Source organism: Ammodytes marinus (assembly GCF_949987685.1).
Source record: "Ammodytes marinus genome assembly, chromosome: 18".
NCBI classification, from domain to species: domain Eukaryota; kingdom Metazoa; phylum Chordata; class Actinopteri; order Uranoscopiformes; family Ammodytidae; genus Ammodytes; species Ammodytes marinus.
In genome coordinates, this window is record NC_137222.1 from 4444529 (window position 1) to 4455823 (window position 11295).

Below are 11295 nucleotides of genomic sequence, written 5' to 3' on the forward strand. Positions count from 1 at the left end.
ATTACATCGCTGACACAACATTAATACCCTAAATTTCCTGTCTACATTCATTACATTGTAATCTGTCGACGTATGCTGATTTGTCAACTGGGACCTTGTGAATAATCCCCCTCCCCCCCTGAAAAGTCCCAAATTTCAAACTAATGCAGGCAGATGCAGTTTCAGCTTATTTTGTGTGGCCCTATGCCCTGCCTGGTACAGACAGTCAAATCACATTACCATATGACGGGCCTGAACAGCACTTTTTTTTGGCCCCACCACCAGCCATGCTGTTATCTATTATCTCCAGCAACAACTATGACTGGAATAGAATGGATGCTGGTGATGCATGTTGGTCCTTGTTTCCAAGACAACTCATGGGAGGATGAAAGCAAGAATGACTCGGTTCATGACTACAACAACACAAATGTATTGATCCATTTAAAGCTCTCTATTTGTCTCTGTGTGACCAAAACAAAAACAAAGCGTCACCAAATGGTCTGTCATTTGACTCTATGGAGGAGAGGGGAGAACTGATTTGCAGACACAAACAACATTGCCTTCATTATATTCCCCTCACGTGCTGATGCCAATCGTTGTTATGTTGCTTTGTGGCTTCTGGTTTGCACCGCCACTCTCCTGCTTCGGTGTGTGTTGACACACGTAGCTAAATGCAGTGATGCAGAAGCTGTGATGTAATAACATAGAGCTCTACCACAATGGGAGACGAAATGTGTTTTCTTTTTTATAATGATCAGGCTTATACACAATAGTTTAAATGCAACGTGTGAAAGAGGAAACAGCCAATGACAATGGTATGCATTTGTCAGTTTCTAAAAGCCCATGTTATTTGTTGTAATAGGCTAATCACCGGACAATTGAGGCTCACGCACTGTGCAGCAGCTTGAGTGATGCTGCTGGCTGAAACAAAACCACCATCTTCTGTTATTAAGGGTAGCTATAGGAGACGAAACACAGCTCGACTAAATATAAAATACCTCCCGTCAACCCCTATTCATGCTGAATACATAACATTGTGTCAAAGGATGCTAATCAGCGCCCCCCGCCCACCTACCTGAGCTCTTATCCAGCTGTCTGCTGGCACCGCGTCATGAGGACTTCCAGATCCAGAGACATCGCATCCCTCATCTGCGCATGCGCGACAGGAGCGGAAATAGCAAGTATTTTCCTTCATGTGAGAGGAGAGGTAGGGATAGAGAGAGAAAGGGAGCTCAGTCAGTGCTGCTGGTGCTTCTGTCGATACTCACCCACAGTAAGAGGGCAAGATAGTGTTCATTTTAGCTTTTAATTTGATTAATAATACGTTTTCTGCACTTATAGCCTATAACGCATGAAACAGCCGCGGCATGTTCACATTCAGAGTGGTACTTTGCAGGACGCTTTGCAGGTACGCTTCAGTTTACGTCTGTTTTAGTGTGTGTATTTAACACCGGTGTGACAGCTTTAATGATGTGTGTTATTATCAGTTACATCCAGCTCCTCTTAATTTCTAATTGCTGTGTGTTATATTTCTCGCGTGCACCTGTAGACGTATAAAAAATAAACGACGTCGGATGCTCTCGGGCACTACTTTGTAAATCACTGAGCTGCTTGTTTGTCACTTTCTGGCGGGGATATTTGTCCTGTCAATAATTCCATTCCACTTTTTATGAACTTGCTTTTGAAAACGCTTAAACTGCTGCCGACGTGCCAGGGTTTGGAAACTCTATCCCGAAGAGAGCTCGTCATGCACCGCTTAGCGAAGGGAAACATGTGGAGCATGTTTCAAGCTTTGTGACCTTGAAGGGGGGATTTATTGCTTGTTGCGGGGGTTGCCACCCAACGCGTAAAGGTCAATCTGTCACTTGAAACGTTTGACATTTTCTGAAGTCAAGCAAACAGGGAATTTCTGATTTTTTTTCCCCCAGCGTCCGTAAACCTCTCTTGTTGAGAATGACCATTCACAATGGGCCAGTGGTGTCTGCTAGCAGGGACTGTTCCTCCCAGGCTAAGGCAAACAACACACTAAGGTGGGACCTGTCCCCCGAACAGATCCGGACCGTGACGGAAGGCCTGATTAGCAGAATAAAGAAGGCATATGACGGCATTGGATCTCTGAAGATTGAGGACGTTTCTGTTGAAAACACCCTAAAAGCATTGGCTAATGTCAAGCTGGACTATGGATGTAAGTCTGCTCATATTCTGCCCTTTATTTCACATAAAAAGACCAAAACCAACAATAAATTCAACCTACTTATAACAACAACAACAAGTTGTCACTCTTGCACTGGGTGACATCTAAATAGGCCTATTAACCATAGCAGCAGCAGTATGTGTATAAATCCGCTGCCAGAAATAGTCCCCCAACAAATACACATTTACTCCTGTTTGAGAAAAGTTTGTTGAAAACGACAATGTCCAGCTGTTTTAAGAAATCACTGATTTTGTTTTCAACGATAACATTATAGCCTACCAAAGACTGTTTTGGAATATCTAGATCTCAAGTATAGGAACAAATAGATGGCCTTCAAAAAGGACAAAAAGCTAGTTATTAAAGGCTCTGGCAACCCAAATCCACTAAATCCTTGTAACTATGTAGCATCATCGACTACTGCCTCGAGTTTTTCCACAATATCAAGTGATAAAGTAAAGCTATAGTTATTTTCCCCCCAGGACGTCCACTATTAGTCTATATACTCTATATGGCTATTAAGTTTGTCCCTTCTGTGCTATTGTAGAAACATGGCAATGCAATGGCGGCCTCCGTGGAGGGTGACCCGCTCCTATGTAGATATAAAATGCTCATTCTAAGTAAATCATTTATTTTCAGGCGATTATAGACTAATTAAAACATACTTATGAATATTATATTTAATTTCTACCAAGTCTGTTCTGAAAAATGCCAATACATTCTACACACTGCACCTTTAAAGTTTCATAAATGTAATTCCTTCATGAAATTTATGTTATTTTTATGAAATTCATGTGATTTATGAAATTTCAATAAAATGGACTCATAGATGGGGTAGGGTAGACATCTTTGGTTTTGGTCTTTTCATGGGATTCGTTGACAAGAAAAATATTAAGGCAAGGCATGTTTATTTATATAGCACAATTCAGACACAAGCCATTCAAAGTGTTACAGGGGCATGAAATACATCAAGATTAGACATTAGAAATTGCATTTAAAAGACAGTAAAAACAAAGAAGATACATCAAGATTCAAGATTATACAGTGCTTTAGACAGCGATGTAGAATGGCGGCAATGAAAACTACGCAACTGACAATAAAGTTATTTTCTATATAGCCTATTTAACTCAAAATCTTTCATAATTTCAAACTAATTTAAAACTATTAGGGAATCTGTTTTCACAAAAACAAATGGAATGTATTTCGAGGCAACAAAAAACTATGTTTATGTATATTTATAAGTCAAATCTTCACTTTTGCACTAATCCTTCTTGTAGCATTCATAGGTTTGTTTTGTGTCTGTTTTGTTCCCTTAGCACACCGCCATGTCCTGGATTTCCCACAGTACGTTTGTGCCTCCAAAGAGCTGCGCACGGCCAGCACAGACGCAGACAAGAAGCTGTCTGAGTTTGACGTGGAGATCAGCATGAGGGAAGATATATTCCAGAGAGTGACCGCATTGCAGGTACACGCCAAAGTACACACATTGCTACATGTAAAAATGCAAAGGCCTTTAACCTCTAAGTCCACTCAGGTATTAAAGAGGTGTGAAAGTTATTAACTCAACCATTAAAAGAAATGGATTTTGAAGATTGTTTACCACATTTTAACACAACAAGCTTTCCCAGTGGCTGGATCAATTTTCAAATTCTTATGTCAGGGCAATGAGTGATTGATCTGCCAGGGACCCCAAGTGCCTTATATAAATATACTGGATGCCTTCCCCTCATTTGACCCCACCCGCTAGTTCTTATTTAGCTTTGGAAAAAAATATAATCTGATATGACCCGAGGTGGCCAAAGGATATAAATTATTACAGTAAGGACTGTCTGACTGACACAAATACGTGGATACATTTGTCAAATTTGCCTCAATTCTGCCTATGAAGAAGTGTTTTTATGATTTACCTTCATTTACTTCATTTATCATTTACCTTTTTTTTTACAGGAAAAGCAGCAGGATGAGCTTTCACCTGAAGAACATCGATTCTTAGACAGACTTGTGACATTAGGCAAACGGAAAGGACTGCACCTGTCCAAAGACATACAAGAGGTATTAACATGCAATATGTGATCTAATTATTAAAGAAACTTTGGAGTTGTCCATATACTTTGCAGGTATACTGTTACAATTAGAACAGTTTAATTCTACATATCTAATATATAAGCATTACAGTTATGTTTCAATTATTTAAAAATAATAGAAATCTTGCATAGAAAGCATTGTTTTGGGGCTATGGAGGTTTTTACTGTCTTGTTATTCTTGAATAATCATGTCACATCCTGGAAGTCAAATTTTAGAAATGTAAACTTCATCCACACTCATTTCTCTCCTTAGGAAATCAGTAGAACCTCCAAGCTGATAAGTGAACTCTCCATCGAGTTTAACAGGAATCTGAACGAGGACAACACCTTCCTTGTTTTTAGCGAGCATGAATTAGGTACGTTCACATGAATGTGCATGCTTTAAAAAAAAAATCATGGGGGCGCTCCGGTGGAGTAGTGGATAGAGCGCGTACCATATTGGCTCCGGCCTTCGTTGAAGTGGTCACGGGTTTGAATCCGACCCGTGGACCTTTACTGATATGCTGATACGTTATGAACCGTCCAGAGCCCTTAGGTCGTCTGGGACAGGTCTACTTACAGTCCCTAGAGTTAGGACTAAACGAGGAGAAGCAGCTTTTAGTTATTATGCACCAAAAATCTGGAACAAACTCCCAGAGAACTTGAGGTCTGCTGCAACTCTCAGCTCTTTTAAATCGAGTCTGAAGACTTTTTTGTTTCCATTTTAACCTGCAATTTTCATTTTATTTGCTTCTTTTATTTGCTTTTAAATGTTTTTTTTTTCATTTTATTTGCTTCTTTTATTTGCTTTTAAATGTTTATAATGTGTTTTATGTATTCTAATCTTGCCCCTGTAAAGCACTTTGAGTGGCCTTGTGTCTGACTTGCCTTGCCTTGCTGCAGGTCATCCCCCCTCTCTCTCTGTCTCCCCATTTCAACTATGTACTATCTATCTAAGCTTGAAAATGCCAAAAAAAAATCATTAAAAAAACAAAAAAAACATGGACTTTATGATATCATTAAGATGTTTTTGACTATTTTCATTTATGTTATTTTTTTTTCTTCTGTTAAGGCGGGCTGGCTGATAGCTTTCTCAACGGCCTGGACAAGACAGCGGAGGGCCGGTATAAAGTGACTCTTGAGTATCCCCACTATTTCCCTGTGATGAAGAGGTGTCACAACCCCGCGACAAGGAGGAAGATGGAGACGGCTTTCCATAGCAGGTGTCAAGAGGTAACCGGAGTCCCATGATTGATGTGTTTTTCCTACACTTTGTTTTAAACTTTATGTGATGCAAATTGATACATCAGACATACCGATCTGATGGTGATGAAGTTATAGCCTATCAAGTTTATTATGTCATTATAACAAAATCTGTATCAGTCAAGTAGTGTGTGCTCATTATCTATAACCTCTCCAGTTAGAATGAAAGTTTTAAGATAATTCACACTGCATTAAGAGTTTTACTTTAAAAGTATTATTAATTTAAAAGGCCCTATTTTAAAGCATACACCCTCAGCGGCTTTATCAGAGAATCTCCTTCTATATTTCCTCCCATTTAATTAACATAAGATAAAAAAGCCTGTCATTTAATCCTATGGTGGTTCTAAATTTTAGTCAATCACTCGATCATTTCCCATCTTTTATCCAGTCACCTTTTTATTTAGGAGAAGATTCAACCAACAAGCCCATTTATTTCTTCATAATGCATATCATATTCTTCGCCTCCTTCCTACAAAGTCCAACAGATATGGCACTTCAAACCCAAACGCCTGCGTCTAGCCAGGGAAGGAATTAAAGTTTATTCTCCCCTTATGGAGAGGTCGGTGTTGATGAGGTGTGATTTCTTTTTTAAATTATCAGTAATGTGCAGCCGTAGTGTGAAATGCAATTGTACTTACCCTTTTCTCAGAGGCTCCCACGTTAACCCTAAACAAAACCTCTTATTAGGTCCACTGTTGTTCCAGCCTAACTGATTCAGACTGAGGCTTATAGCGTTTTATAGGTTTTTATTCAAACAATACAAGAGGTTATATGTTATATTAATACAAAAGAAAAAGAAAAGGTTTTATATGCCTATACTCTCATTTTAGAGTTTATGTCATTCTAATTTAGATGATTTATGTTCTGCATATTTCTCAATTATATATTAAGAAGACATAAATAGAGTTTTATCAATCAAACTCTGATTAATTCTCCTTACTCATAACAATTCAACTTAAACCCACAAAATCAAAAACCAGTGAAGAACAATACTAGAGTTTTACAATCAAACTCTCATTAATTCTTCCTTAGTCTTACGATTTCCTATAATTGAGCCCCATCTATGTTCCCTTATTCACTTCTGACCATTCATCCGTGAATAGAGTAAGATGTGTATTAAAGGCACTGCCTTTTAGTTCTGGAACAACAGAGATACGACAGGCCCCGTCTTATGGCAAGACAAGCTCATTTTATAACCAACAGGCACAGAGCTTAGTGGGTCTACCCCCACCCCTCCTTAGTTGGCAAACTCAGTGACCCAGTAACCTCAGAGCTCTGTTTCAGAACTTTAAAATCAGAAATGTACAACTCAAAAGTTTCAAAAACTCCAAAAAAAGCCCTCATGTTCAACAAAATACACTGTATCTGGGGAGGTACTATGCTTAAGTCATTCATCCGTAAGACATTTCTGAAATAAACACTGTTTTGGAAAGTTATTTATTGATATCTTTTTCTCAGCAATAGCCATTCAACTCACTGTACGGTATTATTTACATTCTATAATTACTTCTTTATATAGTAGTTTAGATCAAATCAGATAGCTTGGACATTACGCATTATGGAAAAAGACGAATTCTAATAATAACTTCTTTATTAAAGCATTATATTTAAAAATAAATAAATTGGCTGCACACTTTGAACAGAAACAGCACTAGCTTCTCGAATAGTATTCACTACCACCAGACGTCAGGCGTCCCCAAATGAACCACAACTTAAATCTTAAGGATAGTAACTTTCAATATCTAAATTGGATATTTTGTAAAAATGTTCCTACTGTGCACGATAGCTGATCCATATGTCTTATTCTACAGACAATTCAATTCTAGGGACTTTATTTGCGTGGAAAACAGAAGTAAATATTGCCAAAGCAATCAAGCAATACAAATAATAACATTACCTTAACATACATCTCTACATTTTTTATTTTTTATTACAATTATTATTATAATAATTATTTTACATTGTAAATCTTTTTTGGGTATCCTAGGTAAACACAGCGATCCTCCAACAGCTGATTGAACTGCGGGCAAAGGCTGCAGACTTACTGGGTTACAGCAGCCACTCAAACTATGTGCTGGAGATGAACATGGCCAAGAATGCAAGCACCGTGTCTGAATTTTTAGGTATGACCCCCCCCCCTCTCTCTCCTGTGTACACACACACACACGACAGAAACTCGCGGCGCATGTAAAATCTCACTTGTGTCATTTAAGAAGAGAACTCAATACCGTCTGATAACTGCCTGGCATTAGAAAGTTAAACTTCATTGGACAGACGGAGAGGAATTCTACATCTGATGCCAGATGAAAGTATTGTAGTACATGTTCTATGTGGCAAATGATGTTTGTAATTGATGGCTCACAAAAGGCATTTAGAACATGAGCTCGTATATTATATTTTTTATTATTGATGATAAAAAAACGTGTTGAATTTAATGGTTTCATGAAAAAGCAGTGTAGCCTGCTATCACTCCTAAATGCTTAACCTGTCACCATGGGCCATTGTATTCCCACCCCTCTTAAAAGTGTATTTCTCTTTTAATTAAGATTGTTTGCCTAAAAAAGACATGTTTCCTTTCTGTTAACATTTATTGTAAGGCCTTTGCCTTAACCATTGCAAGAGTTAGGCATTTGAGAGTGTTAAGAATATGTTAACGATTATTTGGATAATTCTTTGATCAAAATAATTGCCCGTGAGATATATTGCGCCATGTCTAGAGTGAGAAGGAAGTAAAGTGTTTTTTGAAATGAGACATCTAGAAGAAAAAAAATGTATGTTGAGATTATTTTAAAAACAATTACGTACATAAACTAAGTTTACATACATTTATACAGCAATAAAAACTGTGTGTCAATTTACAGAGACATTCTACGACAAACTGAAACCGATCGGCATCAAGGAGAGGAAATACATTCTGGCGCTGAAGAAGAGGGAGTGTCTGATGAAGGGCTTCCAGTTTGACGGACAGATCAATGCCTGGGACTTACCGTACTACATGAACCAAGTGGAGCAGTGCAAGTTCGCCGTGAACAAAGACAAACTGATCGAGTATTTCCCCTTGAACGTGGTGACAGAGGGGCTGTTTGGCATCTACCAGGAGCTGCTGGGTCTCACGTTCACAGAGGTGGAGAACGCTCATGTGTGGCACGAACACGTCAAACTTTATTCAGCCCGCGACACGGACACGGGAGAGGAGGTCGGACAGTTCTACATGGACCTGCATCCCAGGTAGATGCATGAAAATGTATATAAAGATCAGTTTGAAAACTGCAACTAACAATTTATTTCATTATCAACACATTATTATTTTTTGATTATTTATTGTGTCTATTAAAGTATTTTTTCATATTTTTTGTTTAACCTTTATTTATACCCTCATTTACAAGGAGGTGGAGTCTATAAAAATGCAAAACAAAAACAACAACACAAACACAATATACAATGCATGTCTATTAACTATGCATTTTCAAGGGGAAGGGCGGTTTGTTTACTTTTGCAGAGCCTGCTGTTGGTTTAGAATACATATTTCCTCCACATGTAATTCTTAACATTGAATAATTCTATCATCATCAACTTGTGCATCCATTTGCTAATATTTCCATCTGTATTCAGTTTAGAGCATGTTTAGCTCCTGATGTTCGTAGTATGGTTCTTGTTAATAATCAGATTGTGCCTTGCTGGTTTACATTTTCACCCTTCTCCACCAGAGAAGGAAAGTACGGCCATGCAGCTTGCTTTGGCCTCCAGCCCGGCTGCAGAGGACCCGATGGTAAACGCAGACTTCCAGTAGCCGCTATGGTCGCTAACTTTACCAAGCCCATGAAAGGCTGGCCCTCTCTGCTACAGCACCATGAAGTGGAGACTTACTTTCATGAGTTTGGACATGTCATGCACGAAATCTGCTCTAAGGTAGGCCACTGTTAATACATCAGCAGTCCTAAACCTTTTTTTATTTTATTTTTAACATTGACCATACAACCAGTGGACAAAAAAAACTATACAGGTCAAAAACCACGAACGGCAAATACATATAATTTTTTTTAAAGAAAGATAGTAATCAACAAAGCATGACAATTTCGCCAAGGTAAGAAATTGCTCACAGTGCAATGCTTATTATAATAATTATTATTATAATTGTACTGTTTGTATTGATTAGTGCCTAAACTTTTCCTTGTGTGTGTATCAGACCACTTTTTCAGAATTCAGTGGGACCCTGGTGGAGACAGACTTCGTGGAGGTTCCTTCACAGATGCTGGAGAACTGGTGTTGGGAGAAGGAGCCTCTGAGGAGAATGTCTCAACACTACAAGGACGGATCCCCTATACCAGACCTCCTGCTGGACAAACTCATCGCATCCAGAGTCGCCAACACTGGTTAGACAATTCAAAATGTCACAAACACAACAAAAAAAATGTGTATGCACAAATTAAAGGTGGAGCCAGCAATACTGGTGAATGCTTGTTGTCAAAATCGCTTTTTGTCAAAATCATAAATACAGTATCTCCTCATGATCTGCTGTCTGTCTGTACTGTGTGTGTGCGCTACGGTGCGCCCCTTTGTTTAAATACCAGTTTACAGAGTATAGGCTCTATAACAACAGATTTATTTTTCAGCGCACAAATATTAAGGACAGGTGGCAGATTGTGAAGAGATATTCACAGATGTTGAAGAAAAAAAATCTCCACCTTTTGATTTAACTATCAAGTTGACTTTTCTACCCTCTTCAGGACTGATGAACCTGCGTCAGGTGGTCCTCAGTAAAGTGGACCAGTCTCTACACAGCAGCCCTCATACAGACACAGCTGAGGTGTTTGCAACGCACTGCAACGACATCCTGGGTGTTCCTGCCACACCAGGTCAGTTGTAGTATTGCAGGGCAAATGTTGGCTATTTAGCAGATATTTAGAGAAACATAGGCATGAAGATTTGTATTATCGGTGATGAGAATTGAGAGTATTATTTTAATTATCTCCTACAAGGATGAATAAATACCTAAATTGTTTGATTAAATACAAAGACTAGACTGTGGTCGGGTAAGATGACACATACTGTAGACATTTTGTTATTGGAACCTTTGTAAACCTTGGTGATGATGATGTGTTCACTGCAGGCACCAACATGTTGGCCAGTTTCGGCCACCTGGCTGGAGGATACGATGGTCAGTACTATAGCTACCTCTGGAGCGAGGTCTACTCCATGGACATTTACTTCAGTCGCTTTAAAAAGGAAGGCATCATGAATCCAAAGGTGGATTTTTTTCAATTACTTTTCTTTTATATATAGCCTATATAGTATTTATATATATTTTTTAGAATGTCTACAGATACAAAGCATTTAAAAAAAAATATTTATTAGAACCAATAAAAGCGATACATGACGATCAAAGACTATAAACAAGCAATACAACTGTGTTCACAGGTTGGAAAAGAGTACAGGCGGGTGATTCTGTCAGCTGGTGGCTCTGTGGATGGAGTGGACATGTTGAAAACCTTCCTGGGACGCGGCCCCTGTCAGGATGCTTTCTTCCAGTGCAAGGGACTGATGAAGGCACAGGAAGCATAAACTTTGGAGTTTGAAGACGTTTTTTTTTTTTTTTTTTTTTTTTTTTTTTCAAACTAAGTTGCAAGTGTGTTTTAAGTTTTTGTACTTGAAGATTTCTAACATTCACTTGTTCATACTGTATGTACAGTAGAGGGGCATATGAGGTTCCCCTTGATCATATGTACAGCATACTTTTTTCACAGCAAACATATTCACTTTTCTTAATAAGTAAAGCACGGTTTTACACAATACCACACA

General features: G+C 38.5%; 1 protein-coding gene across 1 annotated transcript; it reads left to right on the top strand.

Annotated features, from left to right (window-relative positions):
- Nucleotides 1-1281: 1281 nt before the first annotated feature.
- On the top strand, nucleotides 1282-11058 carry nln (neurolysin (metallopeptidase M3 family); the record flags this gene model as incomplete). The annotated part of the gene is made up of 13 exons (XM_080046578.1): nucleotides 1282-1387; nucleotides 1908-2164; nucleotides 3487-3635; nucleotides 4118-4222; nucleotides 4508-4610; nucleotides 5306-5466; nucleotides 7484-7619; nucleotides 8358-8724; nucleotides 9204-9405; nucleotides 9683-9869; nucleotides 10224-10352; nucleotides 10607-10743; nucleotides 10915-11058. The coding sequence occupies exons 1-13, from the start codon at nucleotides 1347-1349 to the stop codon at nucleotides 11056-11058; spliced, it is 2118 nt and encodes a 705-aa protein (XP_079902704.1). The 5' UTR covers nucleotides 1282-1346.
- Between the last annotated feature and the right edge of the window lie 237 nt (nucleotides 11059-11295).